A 22,547-nucleotide genomic window follows, 5' to 3' on the forward strand; every position below is an offset into this window, starting at 1 on the left:
GAGCGGGTGCCAGCACGCAGCCCCACCCTTCTGCTCCCGGTGGCTCAGCTCAAGGGCCTGCCCGGCCGGGGGCCGCTTGCTCACAACGTCCCAGCACTTGGCCCAGGGAGGACTCGGGGCCGTCGGCACCCCTGACCCTCATGCCGCCTGCCTTCCCAGGCAGCTTCGGGTGTGGACGTTCACCTTAGGATGTCGCCCTTGTTGAGATGGAGCAGGACGTTGTAGCCCTGGAACTCGGCCTCGCCGGCGCAGAACACACCCTTGACCCGCAGGTCCTGGTACATCTCCTTCAGACTCTGGAGGCACCTGGTCATGTTCTCGCTGTTGATGTTGGCGTCGAAGGAGGACATGGGCTCCTCGCACATGAAGTGAGCACAGTGGATGTGAAAGCGCGTGCACTTCTCGATCAGCGACACGGTCACCGGGTCACACAGGTGCTGCTGCGTGATGTCCTGGACACAAGCGAGGCGGGAAAGTCAATGCGCGCACGTCCCGCCCGCGCCTCCCGTGCCGGTGTTTCTTGTACACACGCAGAGCACCAACAGTCTCATGTGTAAGAATCTGCCATCAGAGGAGTGCCCGGCATGGTGCAGCGGAAACAAATGCGACTGGGAACCATGAGGTTGCGGGTTTGATCCCTGGCCTCTCTCAGTGGGTTAAGGATCCAGCGTTGCCATGAGCTGTGGCTCGGATCCCGCATTGCTGTGGCTGTGGTGTAGGCCAGCGGCTACAGCTCCGATTGACCCCTCGCCTGGGAACCTCCCTATGCCGCGGGGGCTGCCCTAAAAAGACAAAAAATAAATTAATTAAGTAACGAATTTAAAAAGAATCTACTATCGGAAAAATCATGCTTGTTACCTGAATTTCTCAGATTTCAATTTGAAACAAAGCCCATGAAGATTTACTAGGACTCTGTACAGATTGTGGGTTTTTGCTACAGATGAAATGTAACTGAGGCAAATGACCAGACCTCTCCTTTCGGTCTGGAGTTCCCTGTGTTTCCAGTGACCTGCTCCAAAGCGGCGCGTACCTTCCGTATGCCCCGCGTGCGGTTCCACAAGAAGTCGTACCAGTCCCTCAGGCTGCCCTCCTTCTGGTCCATGATCTGGGTCACCAGGTAGTCCATGGTCCTGCTGAGCACTGCGGAGGGCCGCAGCTCGTGCGGCAGGGGCTCCTCCTGGTCGGCTGAGGAGCGGCTGTACTCCTTCACGGCCGCCGCGTGGTCCACCTGCGGGAGGGACGAGGGACAAGCAGCTGGGCGGCAGGGGCTGGGCCCCAAAGTGAGCGGGGCGATGACACACACACTTAAAGGAGGTCAGTACCACAGAAAACTATTTTAAAACATGAAAGTTCTGTTTGAAGATAACACTTAAAATTCAAAGACAACAGGAGTTCCTGACTAGGAACCATGAGGTTGCGGGTTCGATCCCTGGCCTCGCTCAGTGGGTTAAGGAGCCAGTGTTGCTGTGAGCTGTGGTGTAGGTTGCAGATGCAGCTTGGTTCCCTCATTGCTGTGGCTGTGGTGTAGGCTGGCGGCTGTAGCTCTGATTAGCCCCCTAGTCTAGGAACCTCCATATGTTGTGGGTGCGGCCCTGAAAAGCAAAAAAAAAAAAAAAAAAAAAAAAAAAATCATTAAAGAAAATTTCAAAGACAATAAATTGAGAAATTTGTTTTTGGCAAGCGTGACAAGATGTGAAAATAAGAAGTTATCACATCAAGAAGCAGAAGGAATTTAAATGAAGACACACCTGCTTGGCTCCAAAACACAGAGGTGTGACCGGTAAAGGAGGTTACAGACTGGACAAGGTTTAGCTCAAACACCAGACTGAGTCCAGACAGGCCAGAGACGGAGCCAAGCGAGGGGGTGGGGGGAGAGCAGGGCCCGGTGAAGGCCCGGAAGAGCCTGGAGCTGTGTCCTCCAGCTGCAACAGAGGCTGAAGACATGTGGCTGAGGGAGAAGCGGAAATGCCTGAAGTCTGCGCCCAGGGCCCACGCTACAAGCTGTCCTCAGCTCCCTGGGGCAGGGGCCCTGGGCCTCGCCTGGCTGGGGACCTGCATCAGGAGAAGGCCGCTGGAATCCATGGGTCAGGATGGGAGAAGCCTGTACGCCAAACTCACAGAAAGCAAAAAAACCTAAAATGTGCAGACTCCTGGGGAAGCGATTTGGGGGCCGACATGAGCACATGCTGAGGAACCTGCGGAGAGGTCACCCCGCGGCAGCGCTCCATCCTCAGGACCCAAGGACGGAAGCAACCTGGAGGCCTTAGAAGTGCTCCCCACAGCACGTGCCCAACAGAGTGAAAAGCAACACGGAAAAACTAGAAACAGCCCGATGACTGCAAAAATGGGGGGTTCGGACAGACAGCTCATCAGATGATGTGTATTTAGAACTTTAAATGCCTATAGTTTACCACGACAAAAGAAAGTGCTCGTGATAGAATTTTAAGCAAAAAAGGTTCCTACAAAACAGCATAATCTCAACTCATCTAAAAAACTTCCATCTGTATCTATTTCTACACCTAAGGAAGCCTGCGGTCCAGCGGCACACACCGCACGTGCAGATGGTGGGGTGCGGCTGTTCCCGCACCCCCACCCTCCCCTTCGCGCAGAAGTCGCAGGAGCAGCCTCCCTCCCTGCGTCCCGGCTCCGCCGCAGTGATAAACAGGCAGCGGCGGGAGAGGAGCCCGGCCCCGCGGGGCTCTACCTGGTCGGTCCCCGGGACCACTTCAAAGATGCTCAGCTGGCTCCGCGTCTCCCGCATGTACCGCTCCTTCTCGGGACACATATCCGGGCACGTCCCGACGAAGGTCCTTGCTTTGTCCAGGTCGGTTCTTTTCACCCGAGCTGAACGACGACAAGTAAAAGTAAGACCATACCAGTCACTGGGAAGACAGAGAGCGCGTTTGCATAATGAAACAGGGAAAAAGAAGCATCACACACAAACCTCAGAGGAACAGAGAGAATTTTTTTAAAACTTGGCCTTGGAGAAAGGAAAGCACAGCCTCGCAGCAGGCGGAGGGCATCAAGGCCACAGAGACCCCCCAGGCCTCTCCCCCAGCGGGGTCTCCAGCGGCCTGTCACAGCTGGCGGAGGGGCACATGTGGGAGTTTATGCCTCGCAGAAGGACCTCCAGGATCACAATCGTACTGCAGTATGTTTGTTAAAAGGATCGATTTGGGAGTTCCCTGGTGGCTCACCAAGTTAAGAACCTGACATCATCACTGCTGTGGCTCAGGTTTGATCCCTCGCCCAGGAACTTTCAAATACCGCAGGGGTGGCTCAAAACAAAACAGAAAAACCCCGAACAACCACAAAAAACCAAAAAGATCAATTGTTCAATGACAATATTCAAAATATGCCTGTATTCTAAAATTCTAACTTTCAGTATTTCATCTTTTTTTTTTTTTTTTTTTTTTTGCTGCACACAAAAATTCCTGAGCTAGGGATCAAACCCATATCACAGCAATGACAACAATGGATCCTTAACACACTGAGCCACCAGGGAACTCCTCCTTATCATGCTTTTATTATAACAGGAATCCCATAGTGGAAGTTTACCTGGGTCTTAACCTGAATAAACCACTATTGTTACCCACAGAAGTAAGTAGTTACAAAAGTATCTTTTCAGTGAAATGGAATGTAACAACCTAATAATTCAAAATAGTCATACTGTTGTTTTTAAAAATTCCAACATCTAGTAGGAATTTTATTTTTGGAATATAAGAGTCGCCATGTCCATGACGTAATGTGCGACAGCAGCTTTCACTGCTTATCCAGGAGGCCCTGTGAGTAGTCACAGCTGCACAAAGAGGGGATCGCGCAGGGGAAACGCCTGACGAGGAAGGGAGCACGTGCTGCCTCCTGTCGCTTTTGGTGGCTGCGCGTGTTGGTTAATGTTAACGGGGTATCTGCTTGTTTCATCGCTTGGTTTTCGTCACGTCCACCTGATGATGGCCTCTGCTGTACACCAGAGTGACAGACCCCACCCTCTTTCAGACTCTCCCCCCACAGATTGATCCAGAACACCCATCTGAGCGCTCTGAGCTGCAGGGCAGGTCCCGCTGGCCCATGGCCCGGACGTGTGCTTTCCGAATAGGTCTCGCAGACATTCGGGTGGTTGGACATTTCCAAGGCAGAAACACGTCCAAGCTGGGACGGACACCCCCGCCTTGCTCCCCGCCATCGACGTGAGGGATCCTTTCATGTCTCCGCGAGCCTCACACACACACACACACACACACACGAGCGCGAGGACACTTACAATGCAAGGACACACACACACTCAGCCCCGGGCTGTCAGCCGGTGGCCGACACCCAACACCTCGCTTTTCCCACCTCCCGATCAACACCGGGCCTCTTCCATAGAGAAGCCCGGCTTCCTCCAGGCTGTTCAGACTCCCGCTCTGGGACCAGCAGGCGTCCACCTCTGTCCCCACGACGCCCGGAACGGAAGCGCACCCGCGGGCCCGGGGCAGGAGAAGCGCCGCCCCGGGGCGGCCCGAGCGGGTCCCCGGGGTTGGTCGGAGGGAGAGCCCGCTCTGGCCTCTGCCTCTCCGGACGCCCGCAGACGCGGACTGGCGTCTCTGCTGGGCTCGCTTTCTCGTTCTGACTTGACGGGCCTTTCTGGAGCTGAAGTCGGCCCTTTGAGAGGAGCCAGAGACGCTTCCCCGGGCTGACATCTCGCGTAGCTTTACTTGCGGAAGCTTCTGCTCGATGGGAAATCGTGATTTTTTTTTAATGTGTGTTCCCTCCGTGGCTAAAAACTGCCCTGTATTCATTTAGCATGTGGATCAATGCGTGTGAACGTTCCTCCAACAGCAGAACGAGGTCACGACCCTCTCGGCACGTGACCGCGTGTGACGCTCGCCCGCAGGGACCAGGGAGCAGCAGAGCGCGTGTGCGCTCCACGGGCCCCAGGCTCCGCAACAGGGACCACGCGGCGGGCCCTCCCTCCCTCACGGCTCCCAGGCACCCCATACCTTGTCGCATGACTCTGTCCCTCTGGTCCAGCAGGCGGTACTTGTCCTCAGACGTCTCCGCCACGGTCCCCATCAGGGCGCCGAGGGACAGCACACAAGGCCCGAGACCCTCGGAGCCCTCGGAGCCCTCGGAGCCCGAGTCGAAAGGGTCTCCCTCGAACTGATGGGCCTTCAGGAGACTGGGCTTCTTCGCAGGAGAGCTGCAAGGGAGGCGACACGCTAAGGGCTGAGGACCCCGCGGACATCTGCTCCCGTCCACACCGTCTGAGACGAGCTGACCCTCCAAAGCTGCTGCCCCGAGCAGCCAAGGAGCCATGCGGCGGCCGCGCCAGGGATGAGCAGAGGCGCTCCTCTTGCTATTCGAGCTGAGTCAACCGTTTCGGAACATCTCATCCTCTTTGAAGGTGAGACGCCCCCATTTAAACAGCTGAAATGAACTATCCACAGATTTTTATCTCAAAGAAATGAAACTAAGAGTGGGAAAAAAACCCATTTTAACACTAGGAGGAAATATGCCTCCACCTTCCCGTCCACAGCCTCACTTCAGGAGAGGATGTACTGAAAACACTGGGCATCCTCTCAGCTTCCCCGCTTCCGAGCTGGCCTTCGACATTCCGGGAACTTCCACGTCGAAGACGTAAAGAAAGGAAAAATCAAATTCGCAGCTAAACCGCTAACTGCAAGATGGAAAGTGAGGAAGACCATACATGGGGCAAACTCCGTAAAGAAGGGCTGAACAGAAGCAGGCCTGCTGGGCACGGGAAGGTGGGGCTCCCACAGGAGTGTCAGGCCACACGCCCAGGCCAAGGGCAGGCGGCCTTTGGGAACAGAGACTCCTGGAGACGGGACTCTTGGGCAGTGCCCGCCACACGCCAGACCTGGCCTGAGGGCTGTGCACGCGGCCGCCCAGCTGTAACGCAGCCGAAAGGGAGATGGCCTCACGGCGATGAGCTGGGCCCGCCGGGTATCCTGCTGAAAGAGCTCTACGTGCAGACAGGAATGCAGAGCTGCTACAACCGATCTGACTGGCCTTTTGGGGGGGGCTCCTGCCCACACATTTATGCATCAGCTGGAACCAGAAAACAGCCACGGCACAGCCTGTGGCCCTGAGACGGACGCGAGGGGCCCAGGGCCTCTTCCCGGCCCCGCCCTCCCCCCCAGCACCGACTCAGCTGTCAACGTGCCACCCACTTCCCTTTGGTGCTACGTCATGCCAGCAGTGAGACCTCTCCTGGCCAATGACGGCAGAGGTCAAAGAACCCACGTGCCGTGGGAACACACGCGTTCGAAGGGCCCGCCACACCTTTTACTCAGGAGGCTGCCGGCCACAGCCCTCCCCACGGGCTTGCCGAGGGGGGAGTGCTGAAAGGGGGGCTCCTCGGCGCCCTGGCCAGCTTCGCCATCCCCCGGCTTCTTCTCCTTGAGGGAAAAGGGTTTCTTGTTGGGACCTGAGGACACAAACGTCAGAACAAAGTTTGCGACATCACAAGTCACTTGACACCGGACTTTCCTTTTTCTCAAGAAAGTAGTATTTTAGTTGCTATAGGAGGTTACGACGAAGCCCAAGGGAAACTATGAGACAGCCCCCCCCCCCGCCCCCGCTCCAGCCCCAGGACTGGGAAACGGGCTCACAGCTCAAAGGCACTGCACACAGAGCACTGGGGACTGGGCAAAGAATGAGGGAAACTCACTTATTTTTTTCTTGTGCCAGAAGATGGTCATGTCTTTGTGCAGACCCTTCCCCTTCTTCCGGGCCAGGGCTGCGGAGGCCTGGAAGACAGCCCACAGCACAGAGTACAAAGCCATCCGGAGGCCACAGGAAATGAGATTAAACTCCCAGATGCAATTAGCAGACATTGTACAGGACCCAACCTCTACCAGCTGCATGTTCCGCCCACACGTCGGCCTCCGGCCACGGCCCCCGCGGTCCTCGCCTCCCTGACCTGTCTCACAAGCATGGGCTGGCGCTTCTCCTGCTTTGTTTTTTTAATCCTTTTAGGGCCACACTCACGGCATATGGAGGTTCCCAGGCTAGGGGTCTAATCGGAGCTGCAGCCGCCAGCCTGCACCACAGCCACCGCAACGCCAGATCCAAGCCGTGTCTGCGACCTACACCACCGCTCGCGGCAACGCCGGACCCGTGACCCACTGAGCAAGGCCGAGGATCGACCCTGTGATCTTGTGGACACTCGTTGGGTTCGTTACCCCTGAGCCACCACAGGAACTCCCTTCCCTCCGTTTCGAAATGAATGACTTTACTGTGACAGGACCCGTAAGCCTGGCCTGAATGGCATCTGGTGAGATGATGCCCACTACCTGGTTACCTGCGCAGCAAGGGAAAGACAGCCAGGCACGCTTAGACACACGGGGAAGCTGCGGAAGGACACGTGCGGGCACAGTGCATCATAAAATACACATACACAAGGCCAACTACATGTCAGTATGCCCGGAGCCATAGCTACGAAAATGTCTAGACAATTACATACCACACTAGAAGACCGGGCCTACTCTAACAGGGCCATGGGGTGATGCGGGGCCCTCGGCATCCTGTGTGCCAACGACCTGCTTACAGTGGCAATGGGTCGATACGTACACTTATATACACGTCTACATATGTGTGTTTTTATGGCTGCACATGGAAGTTCCCGGGCTGGGGACTGAGTCTGATGAGCAGCTGCTGACCCACACAGCAGCTACAGCAACACCTTACTCCACTGCACCAGGGCCAGGGAATTAATTTTTTTTTTTTTTTTTTGGTCTTTCTGTTTTAGGGCCACACCCACTGCACATGGAAGTTCCCAGGCTAGGGGTCCCATCGGAGAAGCAGCCGCCGGCCTACGCCACAGCCACAGCAACACGGGATCCGAGCCGTGTCTGCGACCCACACCACAGCTCATGGCAATGCCTGATCCCTAACCCACTGAGCGAGGCCAGAAATCAAACATGCAACCTCATGGTTCCTAGTCAGATTCGTTTCCTCTGCATCACAACCAGAACTCCAAATGTTTACATAGTTTTATAGTTTTAAGGTTCAGTTAGAATAGAAAGCACATTGCAATAGCCAGAAAATAACTTAAAAAAAAAGGGGGGACTGCTGTATGATCCAGCAACTCCACTCCTAAGTACATACCCAAGAGAACTAAAGCAGGGTCTTAAGGAGACACTGCACAGCATTTTCACGGCAGCATCACTGACGGTACCCCATTGCTGACAGTACCCATCGCTGACGGTACCCCACGGTACCCAATCGCTGACAGGACCCATCGCTGACGGTACCCCACGGTACCCCATCGCTGACGGGACCCCATCGCTGACGGTACCCCACGGTACCCCATCGCTGACGGGACCCCATCGCTGACGGTACCCATCGCTGACAGTACCCATCGCTGACGGGACCCCATCGCTGACGGGACCCCATCGCTGACGGTACCCCACGGTACCCCATCGCTGACAGGACCCCATCACTGACGGTACCCCATCACTGACGGTACCCCACGGTACCCCATCGCTGACGGTACCCCATCGCTGACGGTACCCATCGCTGACAGTACACCATCACTGATGGTACCCCACGGTACCCCATCGCTGACGGTACCCCATCGCTGACAGTACCCATCGCTGACGGTACCCCATCGCTGACGGTACCCCACGGTACCCCATCGCTGACGGTACCCATCGCTGACGGTACCCCAAAGGTGGAAGCAGCCTATGTCCATGAACAGATGACTCGATAAACAAAACAGGCAAATCAGGGAACAAGACGGCAAGAGGAGTGAGACGTGGCCCTCACCTTCTCCCACAAACACATAAAAAAAAAAAAAGGAGTTCCCGTCGTGGCGCAGTGGTTAACAAATCTGACTAGGAACCATGAGGTGGTTTCTTGAAAAAACATCGAAGCAATAGAAGAGATCCACGTGATAATTTAAAGTGGGCCGATTTATACATAATAGGGATTCCAGGAGGAGAAAAAAAGAGGATAGAAAATATTTGAAAAAATTACGGCCTAAAACTTTCAAAATCTAAAGAAAACAGATTATCAAGATACAGGAAGCACAGAGGGCACCAAACCAGTTGAACCTAAACAGGCCCACACCAAGGCATATTATAATAAAAACGGCAAAAGATAAAGAGAGGATTCCAAAGGCAGCAAGAAAAAAAAACAAAGAATTATAAGGGGGAGTTCCCGTCGTGGCGCAGTGGTTAACGAATCCGACTAAGAACCATGAGGTTGCAGGTTCGGTCCCTGTCCTTGCTCAGTGGGTCAAGGTTCCGGCGTTGCCGTGAGCTGTGGTGTAGGTTGCAGACGCAGCTCGGATCCCGCGTTGCTGTGGCTCTGGTGTGGGCCAGCAGCTGCAGCTCCGATTCAACCCCTAGCCTGGGAACCTCCATATGCCGCGGGAGCGGCCCAAGAAATGGCAAAAAGACAGAAAAAAAAAAAAAAAAAAAAAAGAATTATAAGGGAACTCCCATAAGGCTATCAGCTGATTTCTCTACAGAAACACTATAGGCCAGAAGAGAGTGTGTAAGATACATTCAAAGTTCTCAAAGGGAAAAATCTGGAGCCTAGACTACTCTACCCAGCACGAATATCATTTAAAATAGCAGGAGAGAGAAATAAACAAAAACTGAAGGAGTACAGCCATACGAAACCTATTCTAAAAGAAATACCGAAAGGGCTCTGCTAAATTTAAAAAAAAGTAAGAAGAAAAGAGGACGACAGAAATCGCAGCTGGAAAGCAATCACTTAATAAGCCAGCACGCAGACCTAAAAGGGAAAAATACTATTAGAAACGTGATGATACACCAGGAACATCGTGAGGACAAACACGACATTAAGGACCTCAAATCCTAAAATGCGGGGGAAGAAAGTAAGAAAATCTAAGGTCAAATTGGAGCTCGAGCTGCCAGCCGACACCACAACCACAGCAACGTGGGATCCAAGGCATGTCTGCGACCTACACCACAGCTCGCAGCAACACTGGATCCCCGACCCGCTGAGCAAGGCCGGGATCGAAGCCACATCCTCACGGATACTAGTCAGATACAATGTTGCTGCGCCACAACAGGAACTCCCCCAGACTCTTGTTTTTATAATGCGTCTGAGCCTATATGACTATCAGGCCAAAGCAAGCGAGTACAGGAAGGGGTTAACAGACTTGAAAAACAGGGCAACCACAATATATATAAAAGAGAACACTATGAATTATATGCCAACAAATTTGACACCTAGAAGAAATGGACAGCTTTCCAGAGATTTATAGCCCACCAAAAGTGAATCAAGAAGAAACATATCAACTGAACAGACCAATCACTAGAAATGAAATTGAATATATCAAAAAAACACTCCCCCAAGAGTTCTCATCATGGCTCAGGGGTTAGCGAAACCGACTAGCATCCGTGAGGATGCGGGTTCGATCCCTGGGCTCACTCAGTGGGTTAAGGATCTGGCGTTGCTGTGAGCTGTGGTGTACATCACAGATGCACCTGGGGATCCCGTGTGGCTGTGGCAAAGGCCAGCGGTTACAGTTCCAATTGGATCCCTAGCCTGGGAAGCTCCATATGCCATGGGTGTAGCCCTAAAAAGCCAAAAACAAACAAACCACAAAAGACTCCCTACAAACAAAAGTCCAGGACCAGACAGCCTCACAGGCGAATTCTACCAAACATAGAAAGAAAAGCTTACACTCATCCTTCTTAAACTTATCCAAAAGTTTGAAGAACAAGGAATACTCCCAAAGATATTCTATGATGCCACCATCACCCTGATACCAAAACCAAAGATTCTACAAAAACGAAAATTATAGGCCAATATCTTTGATGAACATAGACAAAAAAATTCTCAAAAATTTTCACCAACTGAATCCGTCCACACATAAAAAAGATCAAACACCATAACCAAGTGGGATTCATCCCAGGTTCATTAGGATAGTTTGACAAATGCAAATCAATCAACGTCACAAACCACATCAACGAAAGAAAAGTCAAACACCACATGATCATCTCAATAGATGCAGAAAAAACGTTTGACAAAATCCAACATCCATTCATGATAAAAACTCTTACCAAAGTGGGTACAGAGGGAACACACCTTATCATAATCAAAGCGTTTCAAGACAAACCCACAGCCAATGTATTCCACAGAGAAAAGCTGAAAGCCTTCTAACTAAAATCGTTTCAATCAATGTTATTCTCCAGAATATTCAAACAACTTATACAACTCAACAGCAAAAAAATATTTAAACAACTCATACAACTCAACAGCAAAAAAATATTCAAACAACTCATACAACTCAAAAAAACAAACAATTGAAAAATGGGCAGAAGACCTGAATAGACATTGCTCCAGGAATGGCCTATAGATGGCCAACAGGCACATGAAAAAATGCTCCACATCCTCATTATTGGACAAATGCAAATCAAACTGCAATAAAGTACACACTTCACACCGGTCGGAATGGCCATCATGAGCAAGTCTACGAAAAACAGATGCTGGAGAGGGTGTGGAGAAAGGGGGATACTCCTACACTGTTGGGGGGAATGTCAATTGGTGCAACCACTGGGGAAAACAGGATGGAAGGACCTCAGGGAACTAAATATAGAACTACCATAGGACCCAGCAAGCCCACTCCTGGGCATATATCTGGACGAAACTTTCATTCAGAAAGATACATGCACCCCTATGTGCGTTGCAGCACTGTTCACAAGAGCCAAGACATGGAACGAACCTAAATGTCCACTGACAGATGAATGGATTAAGATGTGGTACATATACACAATGGAATACTACCCAGACATAAAAAAGAAAATAATGCCATTTGCATCTACAGGGATGGAACTAGAGACTCTCATACTAAGTGAAGTAACTCAGGAAGAGAAAGACAAATACCATATGCTATCGCTTATATCTAACATACAGCACAAATGAACCTATCTACAGAAAAGAAATAAACTCATGGACACGGAGAACAGACTTGTGGTTGCCAAGGGGGAGGGGGTGGGAGTGGGAGGGATGGGGAGTTTGGGGTTAGCAGATGCAAACTATTGCATCTGGAGTGGATAGGCAATGAGATCCTGCTGTACAGCACAGGGAACTATATTCAGTCACTTGTGATGGAACACGACGGATAAACGTGAGAAAGAGAACATAGGTTTATGCATGACGGGGTCAATTTGCTGTACAGCAGAAATTGACAGAACATGGCAAATCAAGTATAATAAAGATGTTAAGTGGTGCATCCATACATGGAATGAAGGAATACAAACACAGGGGTGAACTTTGAAGACATTAAGCTACAGAAACAAGCCAGGCACGAAAGGTCCAATATTGCATGTTTCCACTTAAATAAAACATCTAGATTCTAAAACAGGCAAATTCGGAGAAACAGAAAGTAGATTAGAGGTCGCCATAGACGGGAGGAAGGAAGGGATGGGGAGTTCGTGCTTAATGACTAGAGAGTTTCTGTTCGAGAAGACGGAAAATTCTACAAGTAGATAATGTGATGGTTGCACAACATTGTGAGTGCAACTAGTGCTGCTGAACTGGGGAAAAAAATCAGTAAAAAGGAATAATTAGCAAAAGCCCTAAAACTGCATATATTTCACAGAACTTCCACTCTCAGGAATTTAAACAAAGGATATAAACTATTCAGAAATATACGCACAAAAATGTCCCCAAATAGAAGGTGGGCCAAGTAAGCACAAAGGAGAGAATGCCACGTAGCGCTGACATCCCCACTCTGACCTGGGCTGTTCCTCGACTTCAGAAGCTGCTAAGGACTCCCCCAGAGGAGGGTCACAGTTTATGTGTGTGATGCCATTTGTGTAAAAACCACGTGACTATGTGTCTACAAAGACATTCATCAAAATGTGCACAGCTGATCTGGAGGAGAGAACTATGGTGGCCCCTCCCGTAAGGACTTCTGGGGATTTTTTCCCCTATATTGACAAGTAATGATGGAAAATGACTTCCATCATTTTCAAAAGTACGAGAGGGAGTTCCTACCGTGGCTCAGCGGTAAGAAATCAGAGTAGTTTCCATGAGAACGCAGGTTCGATCCTGGCCTCGCTCAGTGGCGTAAGGATCCAGTGCTGCAGCGAGCTATGGTGTAGGTGGCAGACTCAGCTCATACCCCATGTTGCTGTGGCTGTGGTGCAGCCCGGCAGCTGCAGCTCCAATTCGACCCTTAGCTGGGAACTTCCACAGGCCTTGAGTACGGCCCTAAAAATAAATAAATAAATATACAAAGTAGGAGAACATGCTTCCCACTTTATAAACTTATACACAACTTAACTTTCCCCATAAGAATATTCAGAAAAAAATAACAAAGATATAAAGCTATGTAACGGGAGCAGCCCATGTATGCCACACCCTCCAACCACTGTGTTGTGCATACATGTGCATAAACACACATGGGAGTCCAGGTTTGTACACGACTGACTAACCGGTCATCTCTGGAGGATGGGACTACAAAGGGACGTTACTTTCTCTGCATCGTTTTGAATGCTTACAGTGATCATGCACCATGAGCAAATAAAACAAAATTTAAAAAACCAAGGAAACTCGGGCTTGAAAAAGTGCTGTTACAGAAACACTTCCGTGTGCTTTAGAGAAATCTGACTTCACGGGAATCAGTCACCCAGCACAGAACCTTGCTTTCAATGGGGACTGCAAGCTTTTCACAAATGACTCTAACTGATGAAATAAACTGTGCTAGTCCAATCTTCCAAGTGAAGAGTACTTTTTAAAAGTCTAGCAAGCAAATAACTGAGAGATTAAAAAAACAGGTTTTAAAGTGGCAAAGTTCACACGAACTCTGTGGGAGTACTCACATGATCAAAAAAATACACCACGGCAAGCTTTTTGTTGCGCCTGGTGTAGATGCGCTGCACTTTCGCAATTTTGCCAAAGTGTTTCTCCAGGCTGGTCCTGTCATTGAGATAGTCAGGGATGTTCTTGCACTGAATTGCTGTGAGTTCAGTGGGAGACAAGCCCCCCAAACCCTCTGTGCTCTCACTTCTCTTACTCTGACGGCCAGGAGTCCCTCTTAGAGAATCTAGGGGATCAGAGAACAGGCACAGACATGTATCAGATGCAATGTTTTCAAACAGCAGGAGGCACCAACTAGGTAAGAGCAAAGGAAACCTTCATAGCTGTAAGCCCCGCTCCAAGACCTACGGTGTGTGAGGATCCGGAGGGTTTTACCGGGGAGTTACCAGGAAATTCAAACTAATGCCCAGGGGAATTTACCAGGAACTTGCCACAGGATTTACCGGACGTTGTCCATTTGCAGAGCTCACCTTCCTTTTTATCTCTACTTTCAGCTTCTTCCTCTTTATTCACACCTGGAAGCCGGGAAGGTACCAGGACAGACTGACTGCCTCCTGGGATGGCCACGTGGTCGTTTTCCCCAGACTCGGCACAGCCGACGTCCTTTTTAGATTCCTTGTTGCCCAGTCGACTGGCTTCTTTATTGCTTTTGAAGACATCCTGTATCGTCCGGCCAAACAAAGTGCCCCCCCGGGGTCGATTCAAGCGGACAGGCCGTTTGTCTGGAGGATGATCGCCCCTCGACAGAGGGTCCAGATCTTCTGCTGCATCATGACCGTGTCTCCTTGGGGACCGATCCTGGTCCTCCTTCCTTTTCAGCCCTTTGATGAGGCTGGGAAGCGGTTCCATTTGGGAAACAGCTTCTTCACACCCCTGTCTGACACCTGTTTTGCTACCTGGGAAGGGTTCACCCAAAGACCCTGCAGATAAGGGGAAGCTAGCGAAGCTGCTACTACAACTTCCCAATAGTGATTTAGGGCCTCTCTTCTCTTCCTCTACACTTTGATTGGACAAAGCAGGGGTAAAGGCAGATGATAAATTATTATTACCTGGCTTTGAAAAGGTAAAATTTGAATTGGTGGCCGAAGTACTTGTCATCTGAGGAAATGAAAATGGGGCCAGTCCCCCAGGTCCACTACTGACTGGGTGGGAAAATGTAAAAAATCCAGAAGTAATTTGGCTCTGAGTTTTCTCTGGCTCAGATTCAGTGCCTGATATTGGCCTAAACACTGAATTTTCCAGAGGTTTAAAGCTAAACTCTGTTTTCCCAAAACCAGAGCTTGCCATTTCTCCAGTTTCTGGTCCAAAAGTAGAAGTACTTGGGAATGTCCCAAGGTTGGGTGATTTAAAACTAAACCCTGGGTTTCCAGGCACACATGAACTTGTAGGCCCAGAGGTAGCTACAAAGGCCGGAGTGTGTTCCAGACCAGAAAAGGGACCAACATTTGAGGTTTGGGAGACTCCTAATGTCTGCGCTGAAGAAGAATGACTTTGTCCAAAAGATGCGGCAAAGCTGGACACCTGTGAAAATCCTGAGCTTTTCCCAGATAACGCATTGTTTTGTCCAAAAAAAGAGGGCTGACCAAACTGAAATGCTGGCTTGGCTTGAAATGTCCCTATGGAACTACTGGGAGATGTTGGGAAAACACTAGGCTGCTGCCCACTAAAAGGATGAGTTGGATTCATCTTCTGATCCAATTATTGGAAAGTAACGACACCATGTGTACAAAAGTAGGCCTCTGTCCTCAAGCAGTCTCTTCATCTGCAGAGCTCCCCCTCCTCTTCACAATGAGCTGAAAGACAAAAATCCAAAGCATCACAGCTATGTCCTGCTGGAAAACAGAGACGAATTTTTAATCACAAGTTCGGCAAAGCAAAGGGCTAAGTATTTATTTATTTATTTAGCCACACTTAGGGAAGGTGGAAGTTCCCCCTCATGGGATGGAACCTGGGCCACAAGAGAAATCCAGAGCTGCAGTGGTGACAATACCAGATCCTTAACCCAAGGGAAATCCAAAGTACCAAAGTATTCTTATTTTTGAGGGATACCTTTTTTCTTTTTCTGTCTTTTTTTTTTTTTTTTTTTTTTTTGACTGGGGGAGAAGTTGGTACAAATAAATTACTTTTTTTTTTTTTTTGTCTTTTTGTTGTTGTTGTTACTATTTCTTGGGCCGCTCCCACGGCATATGGAGGTTCCCAGGCTAGGAGTTGAATCGGAGCTGTAGCCACCAGCCTACGCCAGAGCCACAGCAACTCGGGATCCGAGCCGCGTCTGCAACCTACACCACAGCTCTTGGCAACGCCGGATCGTTAACCCACTGAGCAAGGGCAGGGACCGAACCCGCAACCTCATGGTTCCTAGTCGGATTCGTTAACCACTGCGCCACAACGGGAACTCCTAAATTACTTTCTTAAAGAGATTTAAAGGGAGATCCAGGAGTTCCCTTGTGGCACAGTGGAAACGAATCCGACAAGGAACCATGAGGTTACTGGGTTCGAAGCCTGGCCTCGCTCAGTGGGTTAAGGATCCTGCCTTGCCCTGAGCTGTGGTGTAGGTAGCAGACGCAGTTCGGATCTGGTTGCTGTGGCTGTGGTGTAGGCTGGCCGCTACAGCTCCAATTCCACCCCTAGCCTGGGAACTTCCATATGCCGCGGGTGCGGCCCTAAAAAGCAAAAAAGTTCGATCCTTTATAACTTCAAAAAATAAAAATCAAAAGTTTACTGAATCAGTAAATTCATGAAAAACCTCAAGTAGCAATAAGAAAATAAACGCCGTTACATTTTTTCAACTTAAAGAAAGGAGTTTCTAAGGTCTTTCAAGCTCTACAGCCAGAGAATTACAATGTAACACTGTCAAAACCTGAGTGTTTCAGTGTTTCCTCCCACCTAATTTTTCTCCCTACAGTAACCAGAGCGCCAAATACTCTCTCCGGACAAAGAAATAACTTGCGTTTCTACAGCCAGAAACTGGCTCAAAGGACAAGACTGTCCTCGCGGAGAAGCTGACCCCAACCCGACCACGGAGGGGCAGGGGCGCGGGTGCAGCGCGAGGCGAATCTCCGCCTGCGCAGCGGCGGAGCCCGGCTCCCGCCGTTCCCCCTGCGCTCCCGGCCCCGCGCCGTTGGGGACATCGCGCGGCAGTGGGGCAGGGCGCGGCCTCCGCCCTCCCGGACCCTGTGCGGAGCTCACCGTCCGGCTCAGGGACGCCGCCGCCCGCCGTCTCGGGACCCGTCGGCGCCGGGCTGGAGCCGCACCCAAGGACCGCGGCAGAGAGAGCCACCGTTTCCCTATGCGCCGCGAGCCGAAAACTCGGCGGACCCACTTCCGGTCCGTCTTCAGCCGCCCCCCGGCCCCGGCTGGGCCGCACCGCGCGCGAGTTCCGCTTTCCGGCCGGGCGGCGGCGCTGGAGCTTCCGGTGCGCGGCGTCCTTACCCGGCTTCCGCCCGGTAAGGGCGCGAGGCTTCCTTCTTCTTTCCCGAAGTGGGGCGGGGTGCGTCCCGTGTCTCCCCGCTCCGCGCCCCGTCCCACCCGGCCCTCGCTCCCCTCTGCGCCGGCTTCCCACGGGCACGCCTGACTCTGGGCCTCGTCGCCTGTCCCTTCCTGCGGCTAAAGGTCAACCCCGCGAGTGTCCAGCCGTCGCACCGGCACGGTGACCTCCGCTCTCCGGGCGCCATGGCGCTGGCGCTGCGCGACCTGCAGCGCGCGGTCCCGCTCAGGAGGGCGCGGCTGCGGCGGGCGCTGGAGGCCCTGCGGGCGGCGCTCGGGGTGCAGCGGTTCGCCGTCGGCGTCGTCTGCGTGGACAACGAGCGCATTCGGCAAATTAATAGGATCTACCGACGGAAAAATGCCCCCACCGACGTGCTTGCCTTCCCCTTTCACGAGGTAAGTGTTTGAGTGTTTGCCTCTTCTCGTCTAGTCTGCCTTCTCCTGTAAGTTTCCTTCCGTAACTACACCACAGACGTGATTTGAAGTCTTGTTTTGGAAAACCTCCGGTCTCCCCCAGAGTAGAGTGCAGCATGACCATCGCTGGAGGAGGAAGGGGATTGGGTTCTCCATCCTTGTACTGTCAGTGAATTAAAGAGATCGCCGAGTTCCCGTTGTAGCTCAACGGGTTAAGGACCCGTGGTTGTCTCTGAGGATGCGCGTTCAGTCCCTGACCTGGCTCAGTGGGTTAAGGATCCGGTGTTGCTGGTGGCTGGTGCAGGCCATCGCTGCAGCTCCAATTCAACTCCTGGTCCGGGAACTTTCCTGTGCACAGGTGCCAGAAAAAGGGGGAAAAAAAAGAGAGGAGATCAAGAACGTGCTTCTCCAGTTTTAACTGTCATTCAGTAATGGATACGTATGGATCCAAAATTTTAACTGACTCTAAAAATAAAAGGAGTCAGTGGATGACTATTTTAAGCAAACTGTGCCATCTGTCAGGTTATTGCATTCTTGGGTGAATGATTCATTGGCTGCTTCTCACATTGTCAGCAGCAGGGTAAATGGGGGCACCTGTTGGGAAAGCAGTCTGGCAGTTTACTTGAAGTAAATCTTTTTTTTTTTCTTTTCTTTTTTAGGGCTGCACCTGTGGCATATGGAGGTTCTCAGGGTAGGGGTTGAATTGGAGCTGCAGCTGCCCACCTACACCACAGCCACCACAACGTGGGATCCTAGCGGTGTCTGCAACCTACACCACAGCTCATGGCAACGCCGGATCCTTAATCCACTGAGCAAGGCCAGGGATCAAACCTGTTTCCTCGCGGATACTAGTCAGATTTGTTTCCACTGCACCACAACGGGAACTCCAAAGTAAATCTTGATGTACTGTTTAATCCATTGTTGTCAGTTCTAAGGAAATCAATCGAAAGAGTAAAGAAAATAAAATGCTAACTGTGTAACATAAAAATGTATTAAAGTATCGACTTATTTCCCCTAGTAGGCAGTAAAAATATTAACACCCTAAAGATCAAGCCACGGGTGACTGGCTTAGCGCGAACCAGCCTCGGGATCGCGCTGCTCTTTACGGTTTTGTGTGGGACAACGGGGACGACTTTGTTTCTGCAACAGAAAAGTGAACTTGCCTCTGTGTGGTTGAACTCGGTGGAATCTGTGGAGCTGGGTACTTGTACACTAGGAAGGATGAAAGAAATGGACAGTGGTTCCTTTGGCAGGGTGGACACATCTTAGGCCACTCGTGTGGGGTGCCTCTGCCGTTGTCCCCCACTTCTTGGCCTTGGGACTAGCAACACAGGGTCTCTCAGAATGAAATCTATAGGCCTGTGGTCGGTTAGCATTTCGAGGTCGTGTTCTCCAAATGTGTGTTTCCTCATTTTCAGAATCTAAAAGCAGGCGAAATTCCCCAGCCTGCTTTTGCAGATGACTATAATTTGGGAGACATTTTCCTGGGAGTGGAGTATATCTTGCAGCAGCGCCAAGAAAACGAAGATTATTATGACCTGCTCACTGTAAGTGGGATGCGGAGTGGCAGCGCCTGGCTCAGAACAGAGGCCAGCGTCCTTGGTCCGGGCCGTGGGAAGAGGCCGCAGGGGCCACGCCAGCAGCCACCCCCTGGTCCCCATGTGGGACACGGGTGGCTGGGGGCAGCGCCCGCCCATCCTCCTGCAGAGCGACGCGAGCCCAGGCCGTGGGGTCTGCGTTGCTGTGGCAGCGCTGGGTGAGGATGTGTAACTGAGGGTGGAGCTCCCACAAGGGCCTGGTTCTTAGCTTTTTCCTCTGGAGAACGAGCTTCTTACTAAACCTTCCCCCGTGGCCGCTCGCAGGCCTCCAGGCCCTTCAGATTTGTCCTCCGCTCATGTGCAAAAGGGCAGAGGGCATGCTCTGAAGGGGGTGTGTTTCAACGTCCCCGTGGATTCAACTGAGGCCTCTTCCTGTGGCCGCACAGCCGCACCCGCACCCTGAGGTACTGTCTCCGGGAGTCCTGGTGCTGGAGGCTTAAAGCAGGGCTTCCCAGCAGGACGCGGCGCAGGTCAGGGTGCCGGCAGGAGGGGCTGTGCTCGCTCCTGCACAGACACGACCGCGCAGCACAGGCCTCAGCTCTGGGATCCCTGCGGGCGGCAGCTGTGCCCCTTCCACTGCCCCCTGCCCGCCCTCCTCGGGCCCTCATCCCCCGGCACGGGCCCTGGCTCTCCCCACTGCGCCCAGCTCCTCGGGGACCTGCCCCGCTGGTCCTGCACGTCGTCCTCCTCACCGCCCGCCCACGGCCTGCAGGCGCCCAGAGGGGGCTCGAAGCCCCACTGCCAGGCGTCTGCCGAGCTCTCTCTGACTCCCTTCCTCTGCCTCTCTGGCCCATGGTCCAGACCACCCCCTGAGGCGGCTTCTTAACTGTTCTGACAGGTGACTGCTACCCACGGGCTCTGTCACCTGCTGGGCTTCACCCACAGCACGGAGGCGGAGTGGCAGAAGGTAGGAACCAGGCCCTGTCCCCAGCACGTGGGGAGGGTTGCAGTCCCAGGAACCGAGGCTGCTCCACTTTCCCTGTCCGTCCAGAGCAAAAACCAAGTGGAGAAAGACAGGGAAAGAGGGATTCCTAAGGCCTGCTTTCCACAAAGGCTCCGTGTTTGAGATACTACTCCCCTAATCTGTTAACTGCATTATCTATTCACCATTAAAAGAAAGGTCTGACGAGAGACCCTACACAGTAAATTCTATGAAATAAACGGCTTAAAGCGAGAGAATCTTTACAAGGGACCCTGGGAGAGTTGTCGGTGGGAAGCAGGATTTAGAGCGTGCGGGTGTCGGCCACAGACCCTACAGGAAGTTTCGTGGTGGTTTGTTTCCTTGCAGGGCGCCAGCATTTACTCTGTTTATAAAGGTCTGTGGTGGTAGACCCACCGCGGCGTGTCTTACAGCTCAAATTATGTTTATCATCCAACGGGCTCTCCGAAAGGCCTAGAAACATCTTTTCATTACCAAAGACGTCTTGATGCACTTGGGCTCTCACCACCTTCCTGGGCGGCGGGTCCGTGCTGGCCGCCCCCCGGCTCCACACCCCTCCCATCAGAGGCCCGCACTGCCAAGGCCCCTTGCCCTCTGCCCCACACCCGCCGCCCTCCCATTCCCCTCCAGCCTGCTCTGTCCCCCGGAGGGGCTGTCCTCACCCACCCCCTGGGCAGGGCCACCCAGTCTGGCCTGTTCTGGGACCCTGTGCCTGAGACCAACAGCCTCAGCCGCCCCCCACCGCCCTGGCTCCACAGACAGCAGGTCGGCACTCCTGGGGCACAGAGCCAGGATCCGCCCTGGGCTGTGTGCGAACCCACGGGCTCAGGGAGGGAACCCCGGCTGGAGGAGTCCAGGCCGCTGGGCAAATTCAGAACTGGCTCTGCCTCGTGTTTCAGATGCACCAGAAGGAGAAGCAGGTCCTGGAGGAGCTGGGCCAGCGTCTGGGGACCAGGCTCCAGCCCCTGAGCAGGGGCCTCTTCTGATGGAACAGCGGTAAGTGTGGATGGAAGATGGACCCTCCCTTTGGCCCCAAGCATCAGGGGCTCCCCCAAACCAAGGTCTCTGGAGTCCTGCAGAAGGGCCAGCCCTAGCGAGTGCTGAATTCCATAAATGAAACCTGTTTCTTTCTTTTTCGTTTTAGGGAGGCACCCGTGGCATATGGTAGTTCCAAGGGTGGGGACTGAATCTGACCTGCAGTTGTGGAAACGCTGGATGGTTTTTTTTTAGGGCTGCACTTGCAACATATGGACGTTCCCAGGCTAGGGGTCAAAGTGGAGCCACGGCCTACACCACAGCAAGTCAACATCTGAGCTGCATCTGCAACCTAGACCACAGCTCACGGCAATGCCGGATCCTTAACCCTCTGAGCAAGGCCAGGGCTCCAACCCCCATCCTCTTGGATGCTAGTCAGGGGTTCATTACTGCTGAGCCACAGCGGGAACTCCAACACTGGCTCCTTTGACCCTCTGCGCCATGGCAGGAACTCCAAACAGAACTTGTTTCTTAAAATACGAGAAACACATCTCCAGTCAGATCACAGCAGGTGTGTTCTTTCCAGTATCGCAGATAAAACAGTTCTAAGCTCCGAGTGGAGGGTGGGTGTGTAAACCGCCTCCCCGGGGCTTTGCCTCCTGGCAAAGAGGCATCTCTCTCCTGCCTGAGCAGCTGCCCCGCTGGGCAAGCCCCCACTTCCTAGTGGAGCCCTGTTGGCTTCGGACCCATCCAGCCCTCAGGAGCACTGGGACCTGGAGCCTCCATAAGGGAGGGACAGGGCTGACCGTCGAGGTGGCTGCATGGCCAGGCCGACGCTCCCAGGTGACCACAGCACATCTGCCGTCACCTGCCCCGCCCACCGGTCCCTAGGTATACACGGTGCCTGAGTTCTCTGCAGACCCCGGCACCACGTGGCTGAGCCCCTGCGGCTGCATTCTGTCCTCTGTCAGTGTCCCTGCCTTCTAAATATTAAGTTAAAGCTGGGAGTTAGCCTAGAGCTTTATCCAGAGCTGTACCTGAGCTGGGGCATTAGACCTGGCAGGGGCGGGCACGGAGCCAGCCTGGCGCCTCCATCGCCAGGACCTCCCGAGCATGTGCTGACCGCAGGTCCCTCCACGGAGCTCCGGAGAGGTCACGGCCTCACAGGAACCCTTTCTGGCCCTAAACCCAGGACACTAGGATTCTAAGAATTTGATTTCACCCATAAATGGATTTTAGAAACATGAAAACTCATTTCCTACTGAATTTGTGTCCTGAGCCTGGACTTTCCTTCCCTGGCTCTCGGGGAGATGAGGCATTGTTGACCT

The 22,547-nt window shown here is 52.5% G+C and overlaps 2 protein-coding genes across 11 annotated transcripts in view; one reads left to right on the top strand and one right to left on the bottom strand.

Moving 5' to 3' along the window:
* The window catches only part of MCM3AP (minichromosome maintenance complex component 3 associated protein), a 50,072-nt gene extending 32,693 nt beyond the window's left edge, over positions 1-17,379 (bottom strand). For 8 of the 10 annotated variants that reach the window (XR_002341354.2, XR_014825293.1, XR_014825291.1 and 5 more), the window contains exons 1-9: positions 16,996-17,117; positions 14,277-15,599; positions 13,809-14,032; positions 6,671-6,749; positions 6,283-6,427; positions 4,980-5,179; positions 2,705-2,844; positions 1,031-1,228; positions 184-452 (exon numbers count right to left, since the gene is read on the bottom strand). Coding sequence is in view for 5 of the 10 variants with exons in the window: in XM_084992392.1 (XP_084848518.1) it covers positions 184-452; positions 1,031-1,228; positions 2,705-2,844; positions 4,980-5,179; positions 6,283-6,427; positions 6,671-6,749; positions 13,809-14,032; positions 14,277-15,492 (2,471 nt within the window). In the remaining 5 variants the exon portion in view is untranslated. Of the gene's footprint in view, positions 1-183; positions 453-1,030; positions 1,229-2,704; positions 2,845-4,979; positions 5,180-6,282; positions 6,428-6,670; positions 6,750-13,808; positions 14,033-14,276; positions 15,600-16,995; positions 17,118-17,238 lie in introns of those variants that run through there. The other 2 variants (XM_084992393.1, XM_021082493.2) reach the window with 2 other exon arrangements.
* Positions 17,263-22,469, top strand: YBEY (ybeY metalloendoribonuclease). The gene is made up of 5 exons (XM_021082495.2): positions 17,263-17,688; positions 19,125-19,253; positions 20,143-20,211; positions 21,144-21,240; positions 21,389-22,469. Exons 1-4 carry the CDS (start codon positions 17,479-17,481, stop codon positions 21,228-21,230), a joined length of 495 nt encoding a protein of 164 aa, XP_020938154.1. The 5' UTR covers positions 17,263-17,478; the 3' UTR covers positions 21,231-21,240; positions 21,389-22,469.
* Positions 22,470-22,547: the final 78 nt, after the last annotated feature.

The sequence above is a fragment of the Sus scrofa genome, chromosome 13, assembly GCF_054392235.1.
Source record: "Sus scrofa isolate SSC_HxYL_T2T_F1_AM1 chromosome 13, Sscrofa_HxYL_maternal_Yorkshire_Landrace_v2.0, whole genome shotgun sequence".
NCBI lineage: Eukaryota > Metazoa > Chordata > Mammalia > Artiodactyla > Suidae > Sus > Sus scrofa.

Coding starts and splice junctions, on each gene's coding strand:
- YBEY (XM_021082495.2), top strand. CDS start 17,479: ATGGCGCTGGCGCTGCGCGACCTGCAGCGCGCGGTCCCGCTCAGGAGG. Junction 17,689..19,124: donor TTGCCTTCCCCTTTCACGAG/GTAAGTGTTTGA, acceptor CCTCATTTTCAG/AATCTAAAAGCAGGCGAAAT. Junction 19,254..20,142: donor ATTATTATGACCTGCTCACT/GTAAGTGGGATG, acceptor CTGTTCTGACAG/GTGACTGCTACCCACGGGCT.